Here is a 20,409-nt window from a genome sequence, read left to right as displayed (position 1 = left end):
CAGTTATAGGCAGGAAATGAATCCTTTTCCTTCAGTGTTGCACTTGTTCAATTGATCTTTTATCAGAATATACTGAACAATGAATGAATATCTCATTCATTTCAATATCTAACTTTTACATTGTAAATAATTATTGACAGATTTTCTACATAAGAAAGGGAAAGAAATTTGTGTTTTCCTAGCTTTTGTTTCTCCAAACATGTCTCTCCAAACTGCCCCCTTCATAATCATCCCAGCCCTAGTTTAGACGACATGACTGTGGGGTTAAGTCAATAGCCAGAAAGCATATAGCAAAGCTGGACTTCAGAACTGCAACACAGGCCCCCAGAGCTGGTCCTGCTTAACGTGGTGTTTTGAAAGTGACTCACACACCTGAACATATCTTTGATGATAGGATTTTGATGTTACAGGACAACCTGGAGACATCCATTTTCCCCATGCAAAAAGGCTCCCTGAACCTCCTGAGGCAGAAATGGGAATCCAGCGATTACCAGAAAAGTGAATGCTGTCCCGGAGGGAGCCATTGCAGGCTCTTCCAACACCGAGAAAGGAAATTGCTTGAACCTGAAGGAGAGCTAGTGTCAGCTCCTGGATCTCCAGATCCCCCAAGTCAGCCTTGCAGTATAGAAGAGATGTTAATCTCAATCCCAGACAAGGCTCTTGAGGACAAGAGTGACAATTCCCAGAGATATGGCCAAACTGAAGTGTTGAAGGAGGATTCCGTGAGCAGTCGACGCAGGATCGAGCGCTTCTCCATTGCTCTTGATGAGCTAAGGAGTGTGTTTGAAGCTCCTAAGAGTGGAACCCGACCAGGTGGATCAGCTGAGTATGGCCAAAAGGTAAGGCGCCATTGACCAAAACGTGAAGATTACAGTTGACAAGCTAGGTAACTTGCCCAGCTTGTCATTTATTTCTGAGCATGTAATGTTTATCTCCCTTAGCTTACTCTAGACAGATGACCTGAAGCAATCATGTAATGCACTGTGAAATGTGACATTCTCTATTACTGACCTCCTTTGTGGTCTGTTCCAATGGGGACTTGACCTCCTTTCACTACCACAAACACAGCCCTGATATGCCCTGTTACGATGTTTGTTTCTTTATACATGTATCTCCTCTCCACAACTAGCGTGTAAGTTCCTTAGTAGCAAGGGCAAGTTTTTACTACTCTGTATCTCAAACATTTTAAAAATAGTGCTGTATTTAGCAGGAGCTCAGTGAGGGTTTATCAATAATGATGGTGAAATGAAACAAGTGAAAGCTTTGGAATCACAGTGACTTGGTTTTTAATCCTAAAACCTGCCATTTACTTCAATAGCTGTATGACATTTGACCTTGTGAATACAAATCTAAAGCTGTTACTGTACAAGGATGCTTTGAGAGTTATAGACAACATATTTAAAATCATCTTGGTAGTGCAAGGCTTAAGCACTTGACTGCTAACCCAAAGATCAGCAGTTTGAACCCACCAGAAGTTCTGCAGGGAAAAGAACTGGAGATCTGCTCCCATAAATATTTACAGCCTAGGAAACCCTTTGGGATAGTTGTACTCTGATAGGAAGATTGCCAGCCAGAATCGACTTGACAGCACATGACAACAAGAAGCATAGATTATGGAATATTTTGGGATAGAAAAGGAGTGATTACAGTGAAATATAATGTCACATCTACTTCCATAGTGATACTGCTTCGGAAACCCAGGGAAGGGTCACTATGAGTTGGGTCCAACTCGATGGCACATAACAACAACAACAACAACAGTGAAAGGGGATGTTCAGTCAAATATAGGAAACAAAGTTAGTAATATTGTTAATTAGGACCTATTTATACTTCTGCTTTTAATTGAAAGTACTAGTATTGCCTAAATTTATTATATTACTACCAAAAAAAAAAAAATCAAACTATTCTCTATTGCCATTGAGTAGTTGATTCCAATTAAAAAAAAAAAAAAAACCAAACTCACTGCCATTGAGTTGATTCTGACTCATAGTGATCCCCATTGGGTTTCCAAAGCTGTAAATCTTTACAAAATTAGATTGCCTCATCTTCCTTCTGTGGAGTAGCTGGTGGTTTTCAACTTCTGAACTTCTGGTTAGCTACCAAATGCCTGATCTACTACATCACCAGAACTCCTTGATTTCAACTCATAGTGACCCTACAGAACAGAGTAGAACTGTCCCGTAGGATTTAGAGGGCTATAATCTTTATGGAAGCATGCTGCCACATCTTTCTCCCATGGAGTGGCTGGTAGGTTTGAACCGCAGACCTTTCAGTTAGCAGTCAAACCCTTAACCTCTGCACCACTAGGCTTCCTCATTATATTTATTAGAGCCTTAAATAAGAGAGATTATAGATGAGTTTCATAAAGAATAAATAAATGATCTCAGGTTTTCCACTGGAAAGTGGTCCCCACACTTTTGTAATTTTTTCACCTAATGATAGCTATCAAGAAGGTATGTGCTCCTACTCTTGTTAATGGATAACTAACTTTCATAAAAGGAGCAGAAGTTTTCTCAAAATAAATTATTTTACTAATGCTTCCTCCTAATTTCCCTATCAGGACATATACAATTATATTGACACAATGAGACCACTCTTACAAATCAACTGACTAGAATTACTTTAATGAGAATAAGGGATATGGTTATGTTTATAAATTAGGTTGAAACTAGATCTCTCAAAAAATTAATTTGTTGATTCCTCACTTGAGGGGTTGTTTTTGTCGTTATTGTTGTTTTTTTTTCAATCCTAGGTACAATCCCTTTGTTAGTGCCTTTGTAATACCTTTTGTTTGGATGCCTAGGAATTGAAGTATACTCAACAGCTGTGTATAGTGCCAATTATTTCATCTTTATAAAGTAAGAGAAGCAAAGCCATGAAAAATAGTTTCTATTCAATTTTTTTGTTGACTTTAGTGTAACAATTATGGACATTTACAGAGAAAATGGATAAAACAGGCAAAGAAAGAAAAAATTATCCATAGAAGTGTTATAGTATAACCTCTTCTTATATGGATAAACTGTAGCTGCTTAAAGGCAATAGTAAGAAAGTTAAGCATTAATAAGAGTTCCTGGTTAATACACAAGATTACTGCTTTTTCCATGGTTATGTGGTTTTGAATCTTGTATGCATAAAAAGAATTATGAAAAAAAAAATAAAATATATGAATGCCACCATTTATCTTGCAAAAATGAAATTGGGTTGATATATTTAATACATTGTGTTGTAAGAATTCTGAAGTACTTTGTCATAATATGATACTTCCCTAAATGTATAAAAAGGATTGTGCACAGCACAGTCTTCCACAGCAATCACACATGGACTTCAGAATCAGTTTCTCATAAGTGAATATTAAGAATTGTTTCTAAATTACTTCCATGACAGGGGGAAAGAAGACAAGGAAAAGGCAATGGAGAATTAGTTTTTTTGCCCCCAAAGAAGCGTGTTACTATGTTATTGTTCTGTTGTTGCTGAGTGGTGTTAAGTCAATTTTCAACCCAAAGTGACCTCATGGGACAGAGGAGAATTGCCTATAGAGTTTTCTAGGCTACAAGCTTTATGGGTACATATCACCAGTCTTTCACAGAGATGCTACAATTAACAGCGAGTACTTAACCATTGTGCCACCAAGGCTCCTTAAATAAGTTATTAGACATTTGATGAGGAGCTCTGATGGTGCAGTGCCTAAGGCATTTTACTGCCTCGGAAACCCAGAAGGGGTCATTATGAGTTGAAATCCATTTGATGGTAGAGAGTTTGGTTGTGTTTTTTTTTTTAGTCCAACTCAGTTGGAAGTTATATATTTCACACCAAAGCATGGTAATAATATAGAATGGCAGTTCTAATCTGCCTAGAGGAACCTCAGAAGACAGGCCTGGCAATCTGCTTCTGAAAGGTCACAGCCTTGACAACCCTATGGAGGGAGGAACACATGGAGTTACCATGAGTCAACATCAACTTGACAGTAACTTACAATTGCAACCCTTCATTCATTTTTCACATGTTTTTTCCTCATCCTACTCTCACCAATTTGTGTTGTTTTTATAATGAGATAACATCTATTAGTATGAATCATGCAAAAAGTCTATCTGCGTTATAGCCATGACACATTTTTATACAGATTCTCTATCGGGATACTGGTGGTGTGAGGAAAGATATTCAGTATTTATGACATTTAAAGCAAAGATAGAAAATAATTTTAAATAAGAATTTTTTTTTTAATTTTCCCATTAGCAAATCATTTTAGTAACAAGAAACAATGACCTGCACTTTAGTGTTGCTGCAAAAAGAAGACTTTAAGCAATCAGCACTTGGTTGAAAACACTCTAAAATTATTGGGATTCAATATAAAATTTGCAGCATGTGTAAATATATAAAATATAAATACAAATGTATTTGTATAGGAACCCTTGGGTACAGTGGTTAAAGTGCTCAGCTGCTAATGGAAAGATGGGCAGTTAGAACTTACCAGCGCTCCGCAGGATAAAGATGTGATACTCCGCTTCCATAAAGATTTACACCTTTGGAAACCCTACAGGGCAGCTCTACTCTGTCACATAGGGTTGCTATGAGCCAAATTGACTCTATGGCATTGAGTTTTGGGAGACATACATATACGTATTATAGGAGATCCAGTGGCACAGGGCATAAGACATTTACTGCTAAGGAGAAAGTTGGAGGTTCAAACCCACCAGCTGCTCCACGGAAGGAGATGGGGCTATGTGCTTCCATAAAGATTTACAGCCTCAGAAACACAATGAAGAGTTTCTATGAGTTGGAACCAACATGATAGCAGTGAGTTTTTTTTTTTTTTATTTATTTATGCACATTATATGCTTATAATGTCTGCCCACTCATTTTTGTATATGTATATTCACACATACACATATAATTTTGTTCAAAACATTTTTAGCATATATAGGATAAATATAAATCTTTATTTACTAAAATGTGTTCAGATTAGTACATTGTGGTTTAGAAATTTATTTTGTTCATTAGAAAAAGAACTTCAAGACACTTAACTAATATTTTCTATAAGTATGAGAGCTCATAAGAGAGAGCTTATCAATTCCATAGAAATATTCATTGTATTCACATTGCCTTTGTTAAAATAATTTGTCTTAATGTAATTACAATGGAAAATTACTGAGGAATTATTTAAATAATATTGCTTGCTGATATTTTATCATTTTCAAAGAGAGACAGCTTATTGTTTTCATTTCTAAAACAGCCTATAAAAGCAACTTAGAATACGTTTTTAAACTACATAATTTTTATGCTCATATGGCAGAGTATAATTTAAAGATACAAACACACATAAAAATTATCCCTAAAAACTACTGTGGAATATAATTTAAAAATATATATTTAAGGACTTATAAGAATCTATTACAACATTGCAAATCTTGGAGAAAAATGACTCAATCATTTGGGATGGTGACCTATAGTTACTGTTTAAGTCAATGTATCAATTAGCATTTGCTATGTAACAGATCACCTCTAAAACTGATGACTTTTAACAATAGCATTCATTTTTTACCAAACTAAGGGTGCATTGGGTAGTTCACCTGATCTTGTTGGGCTATATTCATGCAAGCATCTACCGTCAGTTGCCAATTCAGCCAGAGTCTGGTTTCTCTAGGATGGTCAGGGGAGCTCTGGTGGCATAATGCTAAGGCCTTTGACTGCTAACGAGAAGGCTGGTGGTTCAAACTCACCAGCCACTCCTCACAAGGAAGATTGGTCAATCTACTTCTGTAGTGATACTGCCTCCGAAACCCAACGAAGGGTCACTATGAATGGGATTCGACTCGAGGAGTTTGTTTTGTTTTATGATGGTGAGAGCTAGGATAGCTCAGCTCTGCCCCATGTGGTCTTTGATATTCCAGCAGGTTTGCTAGGTTGCTGCACGAGCCATGTATGTAGGATGTCAAGACAGGATTACATAGGCCCCTGGAGACCTAGGCTCAGAACTTGCACAATATTACTTCTCCATATTCTATTGGCCAATATAGCCACAGGACAAGCCAGATTCCAAGAATGCTTGAAATAAACCCACCTCTTGATGAGATGAGCTGAAAACTAGAATTTGCAAAGAGAAGTGCTTACAGGGAGAGTGATAATTGTAAGTGCTTTTGTAAACAATCTACCACAGGTGAATTTACCTTAATGCATTCAAGTTTATCTAAATACACTGCCAAAGATGTCCATGTCCTAATCTACAGAACTTGTGAATAGATTATGGCAAAAGGAACATTGCACATGTGATTAATTTTTAGGTCTTGTTGTTGTTGTTGTTGTTGTTATGTGCCATCCAGTAAGACCCGACTCATAGCAACCCCTCCTTGGGTTTCTTAGGTGGTATCACTACAAAAGTAGATCACCCAATCTTCCTTCCAAGGAGTGGCTGGTGGGTTTGAACCACCAGCCTTCTGGTTAGCACTCAAGTGCCTTAAACACCACACTTCCAGAGCTCCTTAGGTCTTGATAGAGAAAGATTATCCTGGATCATCCCAGATAAAATTAGGTGCTTATAAAGGTGGGAAGGAAAGTCAGAATAAGAGAGAATTAAAGAAGGAAATGTCGTGATGGAAACAGAGGTCAGAATGATGCAGGCATGGTCAGAGCATGTAGGCAGTCTATAGACATTGGAAAAGGCAAGGAAAGGGATTCTCCTCTAGAGTTTCCAGAAGGAATGCATCACTGCTCACACTTTGGGGATTTCCAAGCAAAGTAGTGACTCAAAGATGTGGTTGCAAATTCCACACCTTGAAACTTAACAGTTGTTGTTGTTATGTGCCATCACGTCGTCTCCAACTCATAATGACCTTATGTACAACAGAACGAAACAATGCCCAGTCTTGTGTCAGCCTCACAATCCTTACTATACCTGAGCCAATCTCTGCAGCCACCATGTCATTCCATCTTGTTAAGGGCCTTCCCCTCTTTCGTTGACCCTCCATTTTACCAAGAATGACATTCTTCTCCAGAGAATGGTCCCATCTGACAACACGACCAAAGTAGGTGAGACAAAGTCTGGCCATCCTCACTTCCAAGGAGCATTCCAGCTGCACTTATTCCAGGACAAATTTGTTAGTTCTTTTAGCAGTCCATGATACTTTCAACATTCTTTGCCAATACCACAACTCAAAAGCATCGATTCTTCTTCAGTCTTCCTTATTCATTCTCCAGCTCTCACATGCATATGAACCAAAAACCAAACCAAACTCACTGCCGTGGAGTCGGGTCCGACTTATAGTGACCCTCCTGGGTTTCCCAGGTGGTATCTCTATGGAAGTAGATTGCCCAATCTTCCTTCCAGGGAGTGGTTGGTGGATTTCAACTGCCTGACTTCTGGTTAGTAGTCAAATGCCTTAGGCACTATGCCACTAGAGCTCTCACACATGCATATGAGGCAATTGAAAATACCATGGCTTGGGTTAAGCTCAAATTAGTCTTTAAGGAGATATCTTTGCTCTTCAGCACTTGAAAGAGGTCTTTTGCAACAGATTTGCCCAAGGCAATATGCCTTTGATGTCTTGACTGCTGCTTCCATTGGCATTGATTGTAGAACCAACTCATATGAAGTCCTTGACAACTTCAATCATTTCTCCATCTATCGTGATGCTGCTTATTGGTCCAGTTGTGAGGATTTTTATTTTCTTTACTTTGAGGTGTGATCCATACTGCAGACTGTAGTCTTTAATCTTCATCAGTAAGTGCTTCAAGTCATCCTTACTCCCAGCAAGCAATGTTGTGTCGTCTGTGTATCTCAGGTTGTTAATGAGCCTTCCTCTGATCCTGATGCCACATTCATCTTCATATAGTCCAGCTTCTCGGATTATTTGCTCAGCATACAGATCAAATAAGCAAGGTGAAAGGATATAACCCTGACACACTCCCTTCCTGATTTTAAACCATGCAGTATCCCCTTGTTCTGTTTGAACAACAGCCTCCTTGTCTGTGTACAGGTTCCTCATGTGCACAATTAAGTGTTCTGGAATTCCCATTCTTCTCAATGTTACCCACAATTTTTTTTTTTTTTGTGATCCACACACTCAAAAGCCTTTGCATAGTCAATAAAGCACAAGTAAACATCTTTCTGGTATTCTTTGTTTTCAGCCAACATACATCTTATATCAGCTATGATATATTTCACTCCACATCCCCTTCTGAATCCAGCTTGCGTTTCTGGAAGTTGCCTGTCAATATACTGCTGCAACCACTTTGAATTATGTTCAGTAAGATTTTAGTTGCATGTGATATCAATGATATTGTTGAATAATTCCCACATTACTTGGGATCACCTTTCTTTGGAATGGGTACAAATATGGATCTTTTCCAGTCAGTTGTCGAGGTAGCTGTCTTTCAGATTTCTTGGTGTAGTTGAGTAAGTGCCTCCAGCGGGGCATCCATTTGTTGAAACATCTCCATGGGTAGTCTGTCAATTCCCAGAGCCTTGTTTTTCACCAATTCTTTCAGTGTGGTTTTGACTTCTTCCTTCAATACCACTGGTTTTTGATCATCTGCCACTTCCTGAAGTGGATGATCATCTACCAATTCTTTTTGATATAGTGACTGTGTATTCCATCCATCTTCTTTTGATGTTTCCTGTATCATTCAATATATTGTCCATGGAATTGTTCAATATTGCAATTCAAGGCTTAATTTTTTTCCCACAGTTCTTTCAGCTTGAGAAATGCTGAGTGTGCTCTTCCCTTTTGGTTTTCTAACTCCAACTCTGCACATTTCATTATAATAATTGACTTTGTCTTCTTGAGCTGCTCTTTGAAATCTTCTGTTCAGCTCTTTTATCTTGTCATCTCTTCCATTTGCTTTAGCTACCATTCATCCCATATGCAAATTACTTTCACCCCATCTCAGTGTCCCCAGAAGCCTTAATTCAACATTAATTCAAAGTCAAAAATCTCATCAGCTCAAAAGTCAGAAATATCACTATCTATTTTACTTATGGCTGAGTCTGTGGGTATGATCCTACCTAGGGCAAAATTCCTCACTAACTCTGTTAAGTTGAAAGGCCAGGAATGGGTAGGAACCAGCCTTTAGAGTGATAAAGCCTTTGCTATATCTTGCTGTTCAAGGGCAAGTTTCAGAGTCTCTTCTGACATCTATTTTGGTCTTTTCTTCCTTTCCTGTCTTCTTAAAGATCTTTTGCTTTCTTCATGGATGATGTTCTTGATGTCCTCCCACGCTTCTTTTGGTTCTCAGTCTTTGGTGTTCAATGCATCAAATCTATTCTTTAGATGGTCTCTATATTCAGGAGGAATATAATCAAGGTCATATTTTGGCTCTCCTGGACTTGTTTTAATTTTCTTCACTTCAACTTGAACTTGTATATGAGCAATTGATGGTTTGTTCCACAAGGTCAGTTTCTGGCCTTGTTTTGGGTGAAGGTACTGAGCTTCTCCATTGCCTCTTGCCACAGATGTAGTCAATCTGATTCCTGTTTACTCTGTCTGGCCAAGTCCAAGTATATAGCCACATTTTGTGTTGTTGAAAAAAAAAAGCAATGAATAAGTCCTTGGTCTTGCAAAATTCTGTCATGCCTTCTCCAGAGTCATTTCTATCACCAAGGCCATATTTTCCAACTACAGGTGATTGTTCTTTGTTTTGAACTTTCACATTACAATCACCAGTGATAATTAACAATTATCAGACTGAAGAAGTTGGTAAAAATCTTCAATTTCTTCATCTGGTTTTGATGGTTGGTGCACAAATTTGAATGATAGTAGTATTAACTGTTCTTCCTTATAGGCGTATGGATATTATCCTATCACTGACAGTATTGTACTTCAGAATAGATCTTGAAACATTCTTTATAATGATCAATGCCACTCCATTCTTCTTCAATTTGTTATTCCTTGCATAGTGGATCATATGGTTGTCTGATTCAATATGGCCCAAACCAGTCCATTTCAGCTCACTAATACCTAGGATATCGATCTTTATGCATTCCATTTCATTTTTCACAACTTTCAATTTCCTAGGTTCATACTTTGTACATTCCATATTGCAATTATTAGTGGAAGTTTACAGCTGTTTCTTCTTGTTTTGGGTCATGCTACATAAGCAAATGGAGGTCCCAAAAGCTTTACTTTATCCATATCATTAACGTCATCTCTATTCTGAGGAGGCAGCTCATTCCTAGTCATATGTTGAGGCATTTGACTGCTAACCAGAAAGCTGGTGGTTCAAACCCACCAGCCACTGGTTGGAAGGAAGGTTGGGCAATCTACTTCTGTAGTCAAACTACCTTGGAAACCCAAGGAGGGGTTGCTATGAGTCAGATCCGACTCCACAGCAGTGCATTTGGTTTTGGTTTGGTTTCCAACCTGAAGGGCTCATCTTCTGGTATTATATCAGATAATGTTTCAGTGCTATTCATAAAGTTTTTCAGTAATATATCAGACAGTGTTTCACTGCTATTCATGAAGTTTTCCCTAGTCAATTCTTTGAGAAGTGGATGGCCTCTTCCTTTTTCCAAATCTGTCTTTGTCTGGGAGCTCCACTGAAACCTGTCCACGATGGGTAACCCTGTAGACATTTGAAACACCAGTGGCATAGCCTCCAGCCTCACAGCAACACACAAACCACCACAGAATGGCAAACTGACAGACAAGTTCATCTCTCTTAGCTGTTCCAAACTGCTTCACTCCCACTTCCCAGCCTTCCCTACATTTTCAGCCCTCCAAAGGTTGGTTCCCGCCCCTTCCTGGCTTTTCAACTTAATAGGGTTAGTCAGGAATTTTGCCCTAGGTAGGATTGTACCCAGAGACTCAGTCATAAGTAATATAGTTAGTGAGATTTCTGACTTTCGAGCTGATGAGATTTTTGACTTTGAATTAATGCTATATTGAGGCTTCTGAGGACATTGAGATGGGGTGAAAGTAATTTGCATAGGGGATGGACATAGATCTGTTGGGGCCAGAGGGTAAACTGTGGTAGGCAGAATAATACTACCTCCCACCAAACATAATGCTATCTTCCAATCCTTGGAACATGTGAATATGTTAAAATCTGACTCGTAGTGACCCCCATTGGGTTTCCAAGGTAGTAAATCTTTATGGAACTAGATTGCCCAGTCTTGCTTCTGCAGTGTGGCTGGTGGGTTTGAACCACCATCCTTCTGGTTAGGAGTCAGATGTCTTAGGCACTGTATTACCAGATCTCTTTTTGTTTTGCTTTGTTTTTTTTTTTTTTTTTTGGTATATGTCAAAAGAACCTTTTTTTTTTTTATTATTTTGCTGTGATTTGGGTGAAAGTTTACAGAGCAAATTTGTCTTCCATACAGTAGTTTATATACACTTTGTCTCATAACATTGACTGCAATTCTCACAATTCAGCAGCTCTCCTCCCACTTCTTCCCTATAGCCACCTCTTCCCTACGTCCTTCCCTCCCATGCACTCCTGCCCCACCAAGCTCTCTCCTTGTGAATACACAGCCCTTCTATTCTCCAATGATTGATCTCTGCAAGGAGTGTATCTACCTAATGTAAATGTTCAGCTCTTATGCCTGTCTTTTGTTTGGCTAGAAGCCACAGGATGGATTAGATTCTGGATAAAGGGCAGCTAGGGGCCATAGTCTCAGGGGTCTCATCTGGTCTCATAGTCATATAGGCTGAGGATCATATGGTGTACCAGTATCTTGGGTTAATTGTTTCCATGTGTCTTTGGTTTTCTTCATTCATCTTTGTTCTGGATGAGGAGAGACCCTTGTTGCAACTAGATGTCTGCTTGCAAGCTTTTAAGATCCCAGTCACTAACTGTCATAATATGTTATGATAATTGTGCTTAATGTCCCCTGTGACCATGGTCCCAAGCCCACAGTTCTAACTACTGGCTCCCTCTGGGTATCTGGCTGTGGCACAGAAGTGACTACAACCTTGGCCCTTTTCAGCCCTGCTATATACCTGGGAATTCTTACAGAACATACAGATACACTTGCAGAAACATTGTCTGCCAACCCTATACATGGTAATGGGCACACTCCCCCCTGCATAGACATACCTAATAGTTCAGCCTGTCCACCCATCTATCCACCCATAGATCAATGTTTGCCATCATGACAGTGCAGTACTGTATGTGCAAAGGGGTTCACCTTTGTTGTCTGTACCTCCCATTCACCTATCTATGTCTTCTCTTCCTCAATGCCACGATGCTGATCATTCACATTTGGTACATTGCCCTTCTCTTCACCCAAATCAATACTTGTCTCTACCTATCTAACAGTGTTCCCTCCCCTTCCCTCCCACCCCTGATAACCAACAAAGAAAATTTCCTTCCATATATAATAAACCTTTCCTTGACTTTTACAAGAACAGGTTAATGCAATATTTGTCTTTCTGTCATTGATTTTTTTCATTCAGCATAATGTGCTCCAAGTTCATGCACGTTATGTGGTGTTTTGCAGATTTTACGATGTTCTTTATGGTTGCATAGTATTCTATTCTGTAATTACCATAGTTTGGTTATCAATTCTTCTGTTGATGGGCATGTAGGTTGTTTACATCTTGTCAAAGAAACTTTGCAGATGTAATTAAGTTAAACATCTTTAAATAGGAGGATTATTCAGGATTACCCTGGAAAAAAATAAAATTGGACCATTGTAAGAGAGAGGCAGGAAAATCAGGATCAAAGAAAGATTCAGAGATGAAGATGTGATGATGCAAGCAGAAGTCAAGAGTCAAGTGGGCTGACTCCAGAAGAAAAGAGAAGAAAACACCTTCTCTCCTAGATCTCCAAGAAGTAATGCCATTTTCATTGACACTGTGAAACTAATTGCAGACTTCTGACTTGCAAGGCTATAATGTAATCTGTGTTGTTTTGAGTCATTAAGTTTGTGGTAATTAGTTATAGCAGCAGTAGGAAACTAATACAGACATATTCTAAGTTCGATAAACATAGCTAAAGAACGGTCAGATAGTGTTATGGGTTCAATTGTATTCTCAGAAATATGTGTTGAATTTCTAACCTTCAGTATCTATGAATATGACATTATTTAGAAAAGAGTTGTAATTAAGATTAGGTCATACTGAATTAGGGAAGGCCATATTTCAACATGATTGGTATCTTGATAAGAAGAGGAGAAGAGACAGATGTGCAAAGGTAGCACAGCCATGTGAAGATAAAGGTAGAGATTGGAGTTATGTTTCTAAAGGAACATAACTTTATAAAGGAACATAACTGTTTCCAAGGAAGAGCAAGAGTTTTTACTGGCAATAGCAGAAGTTTTTTTTTTTTTTAAAAAAAAAAAAAAAGCCTGGAACAGATTCTTCTCTCAGGTCTTCAGAGGGAGCATGGCTCCGGGAACAACTTAATTATGGTCTTAAAGAGCCTCCAGAGTTGCGGGAGAATAAATTTTTGTTATTTCAAGTGACCCCAGGTTGTGTTAATTTTGTATAGTAGCCCTAGGAAATGAATACAGATGGTACATGATTTTTGGAGGAGTTTTCCCTATTTCCATATATTCTCACATTTTGAAAACAGGTCTTTGTACTCTCTTCTAATTGTAGTTTATGATGTGCATGCTTATAATATTAACTAATAATAACAGAAAAAAATAAACACTTCCATCAAGTCAATTCCAACCCCATTGTGTTTCCAAGGCTATAAAGCTTTACAGAAGAAAATTGCCTCATCTTCCTCCCACAAAGCAAGCAGCTGGTGGATTTGAACTGCCAACCTTCTGGTTAACAGCCAAATGCCTTATCCACTAAATCACCAGAGCTCCTTTAACTAATCAGGGACATGAATAAATCTAAGCTTTAGAAGTTCTCCTTTCAATATGCAAAATATGGTCATATAAAATCATGAATATAATTAAGATTATTGTGCATAGCAGAAGGAGAGGGTGTTTTTCAAAAAAGGAACCACAGAAAGAGGAAAGAGCAAGTGAAGAAGGCAGAGCGGAAAGGAAGGAGGAGTAGAGGAATAAAGGGAGCAAGGGGTGGGGAGGGAATGAGGAAGGAAGAAAGGGAAGACGTTTGAAAGGGACAAATAATCACAAAAACTACATGGGATGCAGTTGTCCCGATTCATATGGTCTCTACCAGTGGTTGAGCTTATGTGGAAAATACACACATTTTAATACAAAATGAACTTAACTCTGGCTAGTCAGTTCTGAATAGGAGGAGTGTTTAGACTAATTTGGAGCAGAGCTGGAAATTCTAAGTTTCTTTTTTTATTCTTAGGAGCTCTGTTGTTTTTCACAGAGCTAGGATATAGAAGCCACTAAGCAAACCTAACAACAACAACAACAAGCAAACCTAACCTCACTAGAGGATCCCTTTCACCTTCAGAATGTTCCCACAATATGTTTCTTGATTCAATTAATTTATTAATTTTACCATTATCCCATTCCTGTTTTTAGAATCTAAATGGAAAATTATCTGATTGTCAGAGAAAGTTATTTAATGATTACCTATGCTTTTAATGCATAGCTACAATCTTTCTCAAAACACCCACTTGTGCAGTCAAGCTGTGTTTCCTTATTGCAACCAAGACTGTTTCTATCATTTGCTTAGGATTTAGGATTCTGTTATGAAGGCTATTTAAACCTAGGGTGGACTTGATTAAAAAGAGGAACCACAGCCTCCATTTCCTAGTTATGCTACCTCAGAATATATTGATTCAGTCTATTTCATGGTTGAAGGCTTGAAGAAGAGCATGAAGACACAAAGCCGAGAGATGATGGGCTTACATGTGCGTCGATGACTAAATAGAATATAAATAATTAAATTATTATATCATTCCCATCTTATGTTACTTTCATTCTCTCCAATAATTACAACCTCTGCTTTTGCATTTAATGACCAATCTGCCATCTCCTACTTTTTAGTTCTGCATAAAATCAGGCATTTAAATGCAAGGTGAGTCATGACTTGCAGTTTGGATTCCATTATAAAAGCACTTCTTTAGTTACTTTATTTTTGCTCCTTAAACCTGGGCATTTGGGGACTCAGGCATTAATTTGTCTGTAATCTCAGAAAGCATTCCTCTTCTACAAGTAATTCCTTCTGTCACAGCCTTTTCAGTACCCACCTCCAACTCTTCTCTCTTACACATGTTTCTGAGATAATTTCTGTCAGGAATGATGCATTTTGTAAAAGTGTTAACCAAGACGGAGTTTTTTACAATCTTAAAAATCATTACTGAAGAATGTCTACCAAACAGTAAAAAATAAAGGGCTAAATAAATATTTCTTTTATAGGTAGAGATTGAGAAGTCATTGAAGGAAAAAATATATATATTGTTTCCTTGCCTGAAATATGGGCAAGTAGGTTTCATATATTGTTGTTGTTGTTTGCCGTCAAGTCGGCCCCGACTCATAGCAACCCCTCCTTGGGTTTCCGAGGAAGTATCACTACGGAAGTAGGATTGCCCAACCTTCCTTCCAAGGAGTGGCTGGTGGGTTTGAACCACCAGCCTTCTGGTTAGCAGTCAAGTGCTTTAGCCACTATGCTACCAGAGAACTGTAAATAGATTAATGAGAAAGGTCATGATTTTTTGTTAGAGAAAAGAACATATTATGCAGAATCAGAATTGTCATTTCAGCATAGCATATAAAAACACAGTATTTGGTAACAAAAGATCACTTGGAAACGCTAGCTCAGCTACCTCCTCATTGCATTAACTTGGATGAGTTATTTCACCTCATTAATCCTTAGTTTTCACATCTATAAAATGAGAAAATTAATACAGCATAGGATTTTGTGAAGATAAAATGAGGCACCTGCAGGTGAATAGGACATTAAGAAATATAGCTCCAAATAAGTATTTCTTCTATTTCCCTTGCTCTAATATGATTTATCTAGCTCAGTATATATCCCAGGGAATTTTATTTTATTTTTTTAAATCTCAATGATCTTCTGTTCTCTCCCCTTAAAGAGCGAACCTTATACTCTGACTTCTGAAAGTGGAAAGATGCTTTGGGTTAAGTAACATTTATTTCACATCAGAGAACACATTTCAGTCTTCAAGGGCTCCACTTAGACAAGATCTCATTGAACAGTCAATGGGGTAAATTTTAACAAAACTTTCCAGCATGAGCTACAATCCCATTTTGAAATGAAACCATGAACTACAATTTGTGAAATTATCATTTAAAAAATTCACAGAAATCCTAAACAGAAGTACATTTGCCATTTTCAATGTCCTTTCCAATTAGTAGAAAAAGTCACTGGCAGTAGTGACTCCAAAGACAGCAAGACTTACATAATTTTAAAGTGTTTCTTGTATTTAAATACACAAACACACACCCACACACACACATGTATGGATGCACGCACACAGAACAAATGAAACTTAGATCTTAAGGACAGCACAAGGATAGGCCATAATGTTTTGTTTTATATTATGCAGCTTTTTAGTGGTGTAATTTGTTTTTTAAATAATTAATGTTCTTCAGCTGTCCTTTTTTACCCTTTTATATGTTTATTTTACTGCCTCCTGTCCAGTGTTTTATTTTAGTTGGAAAAAATAGCTCTATGAACTGATGGCAAAATTCCCAACTGAATACATTTGCATGACCTTTAAGACTTTCCAAAGGAACTGCCATATCATCTCATTTATGTGTCACAGAGATATATGCAGTCACAATATGACATTGTTAAAGAATGTAGTGCCACTAACCACAGAAAGATGTTAAGCAATATTGACTCACTTTCAACTGGGAAAACTGCTGTCAGTTAATGGACAGGCATTCGTTGACATTTTATTCAAAGATTCGTGAAGGTTTTCACCCTTGTATTATAAGAATACTGGTAACACCTCTGCTGCTTTGTTAGGAGCTTACTACTTTGACCAGCCTATGCTCTCCAGAAGTTTGCCCAACTTTTCTACCAATGGAATTAATTTAATGAGTTTGCTCTTCCTGTCCTCACATTGCTGATTTTCCAACTCTTCCAGGTTCTTTTAGAGAACCCTTTTACCATCAGAATAAGCTAATAGTAGAAAGAAATGATGGCTTTGTGAGAGATTATTAAATAGAGAGAATCTCATTCTGTTGAGTTTGACTCTACAAAGGCTATGCAGATGATGTTCCAAAGAAAATCTCCAAATTCAATCCTTGAAAGTCTATGAATGATATAAAGGTCATTCTGAAAGTACCCAACACAGAAATTCCTCCCACAACATTCCTTACAGATAGACTTCCACTTACTGTGGAGAAACCAGGCAGAAACCATCATGAAAATGTGATTGACATAACATATCAATAAGACATATTGATATTATGGACCTGATATAATGTACTGTGAAGGCAAAACATTACTCATGAATTATTACTGCACAAATTTATATAATCTCAATTCAATCATGAAAAGATATTAGTCAAATTCATATTAAGGAGAGAATTCTCTAAAATGTTTATTGCTCTTCAAAATTGTGAAGGCCACAAAGACTGAAAAAATGCCGTAGATTAGCGGAAACTAAAGAGACATGACAACTGTATTCAATATGGGATCCTCAGCTGGATCCTGGGTCAGAAAAAAGAACATAAGTGGGAATGCTGATGAAATTCAAATAAGGTTTGATCATTTCCTGGTTTCAAAATTGTGAACTATGGTTAAGATTAGGGAAATATGCACAAACAGTAGATGAGAATTTTCTATATTATTTCTAAAACTTTTCTGTATATCTAAAATTATTTAAAATACAAAGTTTAACATCTGTGACTCAATATGATTAATGTAATTGATATAAGTAAATTGTACAGATGAAAAAAAAATTAATTCTATGATCAGTTTTGAGAAATTTAGTAAGGTGGAAGTGGTAGATTATGGTCTCTTATATTTTTAATTTTCAAACCTAACCTATTTATTATTCTTGCAGAATGTTATCCTCAGTTCCTCACTTCTGTGCTTCTACAACTTTTATAGTTTCTACCATTTAGTCTTTCCCTATAAACTCAAGATCTCTGTGATTATTTTCCTAACAAGGGGTATTTAAGGAGCTTATTAAGTAGTTTATTCAAAAGCTGAGTATATGATCAGCCGTATCATTACATTTGCTTTAGATTCATACTTCACATCCAGTCACTGGGTTCTTACTAAATTTTCAGGAGTATGTTCCTTGTCTTCATGTTGTTTATACCTTAGTTCTTACTTATCTGCCGTCCTCCAAGTCATTGCCTTAAACTCAAGAAACTCAAACTATCTCTTGTCTCATGTTCTTACTGTTTAGGCCTTCAGTTGTGTCTTATCTGTACTCCTTCCAAATCATTGCTTCAATGTCAAGACACTCAAACTACCTCTTGTCTGAAGCTCAAACTGCAGGAACTGTAACTCTCTATTGTCCTTCTGATTCTGATTTGATGGCAAGCTGCCATCTATCATACATTGCCAGAACTTCCAAAATTCTCACTCTGTTTTTTGGGGAATATCACTTAATCTTTGTTGATAGAATTCACAATTGCTACTAAAGCTTCTTACTTCTGTTTGGGGCTAGGCAATCTTCTTTATACCATAGGATCCACCATCTGGTCTTTTTCATTGACAACAAAACTTTATGGCTGATAAAATAAGGTCTACTTTAATGAAGATGCCCCTTTTTATGACTCAAATGAAGTCCTTTCTCTGACCTTAGGAAGGATACCTTTTGTTAGGGTTGAAATTCAACATATTTAATATAGGATGCTATGTGGACACTGCCAATTCAGAATGGACATCGCCATAAAGATCCTGTACAGCCCTCATGACACACTCTTCTTTGATGTCAACCAGGCTTTAGACACAAATCTGTTCCTTATTTTAGCACCTACTTGCAGTCATAAATTGTCTGTGGGAAAGAAACAGTTAACACACCTTCCTATTTGGGAAGATATTTCTTTATCTGTTTAAAGTGTAGTGGTGAATGAATGCAAAGAGTTACAAACACCTGAAACAAATTCAAGCTCCATTAATGTTTCTCATCTACACCACTACCAAATATGATGATTTATGGCACTTAACAGTGTAGTAACTTGTTTTATGTCAATGTGAGTCATTTATGGTATGCTATGAGACAAATTGCCCTAAAGCAAGGTAATGCATCATAATGTGTGCAGTTCTCTTTTTTACTCCAAATTGTGGAAACGTATCAGGAGTATACATTGAAATTAATCAAATGTTTTGAGGTCAACCTTGGTTGCATGTCAATTTCTTTTTTTAATTAATGAGAAAGATGATATAAACATATGTTCATTTCTGTTCATAATGATTTTGTAATTTAAGATCTGTTCTCTTTTCCATTTTTCATTTATTTTTAAATGTTAGGAGCAATTTTTCTTCATGTCTTGAAATATGTTAGTTTGAAATTCTACTAGGAAAGAAAGTTTGAGTTATGAAAAATATAAATAAATAAATGAAGAGTTCCACAGGCAAAATTTTCTCTTTCATGCACACAACATACACAGAAGAAACACAAACCTTTTTCTTTCATGTTTAAAGGGAAAATTGAGAGATTGCAGGGCTTGTGACCCAAAGTCTCTGAAAACACTTACTGACCAAGGATCAGAAGTTGTGCTTCCACAAAGATGAGTTTCAAGTCTACCCTTTGGCTTGTGGCTATAACCCTTTCTTTGAGGCCTCTGGATTTTCAAAATTTTGCCTGAATGCCTTGCTTCCTCCTAATGTGGATTCACCCCTAGATCAGTTGAGGAAGAGGCACCAGGCTACCACTAATGGCTCCATCTAAGTTTTCTTCCAGTCAGCTCTGACTCATGATGACGCCGTGTACAACAGAACAAAACAGTGCCTGGTCTTGAATAGTCTTCATGATCATTGGTATGCTGGATCCCATTGTTATGACCACTGTGAATGTGGAATAAAGTCCAAGTTAGTGGACTCATCATCTTCCATCCCTATGTCAGACAATATTCTGTGAGCCATGAGGTTTTCATTGGCTAATTTTCAGAAGTAGATTCCCAGGCCTTTCTTCCTAGTCTGTCTGAATCTGAAAGTTTTGCTGAAATTCATTCCTCATGGGTAACTCTACTATTCGAAATACTAGTGCAATAATTTCCAGTCTCACAGCACCACACAAGCCACCATAATACGCCAAATTGATAGATTTGATAGACGGTGGTTGCTAATAGCTAGCAAATATTAATTGCTGAAAATTGAATAGTTTCCAGGCCCTCTGGAGAGGTTTCGTGGGTATTACGCCATTTAATACTGCCATCTCAGGAGGTAAGAACTATTATCATTTCTATTTTGCAGAACAGGGTGCACATGGTAAATAATTCCCCAATGCGACTAAGCAGGGATTTTAACCCTCAATGCAGAATGAACAATATTCAAATACATCTTTCTAAATTCCTTCTATTTTCATACAATATTTCACAGCTACGTTTCTGGTGTGAATGGATCCTAGACATTCCCAGAAATCAGACTGACTCTTAAACGTTCAGAA

General features: G+C 37.5%; 1 protein-coding gene across 1 annotated transcript in view; it reads left to right on the top strand.

Annotated features, from left to right (window-relative positions):
* Window positions 1-401: 401 nt before the first annotated feature.
* Window positions 402-20,409, top strand: part of XIRP2 (xin actin binding repeat containing 2) — a 433,022-nt gene continuing 413,014 nt past the window's right edge. The window contains exon 1 of the mRNA XM_007947184.2: window positions 402-839. Within this exon, the coding sequence (XP_007945375.2) occupies window positions 402-839 (438 nt within the window). The remainder of the gene's footprint in view (window positions 840-20,409) is intronic.

The sequence above is a fragment of the Orycteropus afer genome, unplaced genomic scaffold, assembly GCF_000298275.1.
Source record: "Orycteropus afer afer isolate SDZICR_OR568_19922 unplaced genomic scaffold, OryAfe1.0 scaffold00001, whole genome shotgun sequence".
Taxonomy (NCBI): domain Eukaryota; kingdom Metazoa; phylum Chordata; class Mammalia; order Tubulidentata; family Orycteropodidae; genus Orycteropus; species Orycteropus afer.
This window is presented reverse-complemented; position numbering and strand designations above follow the sequence as displayed.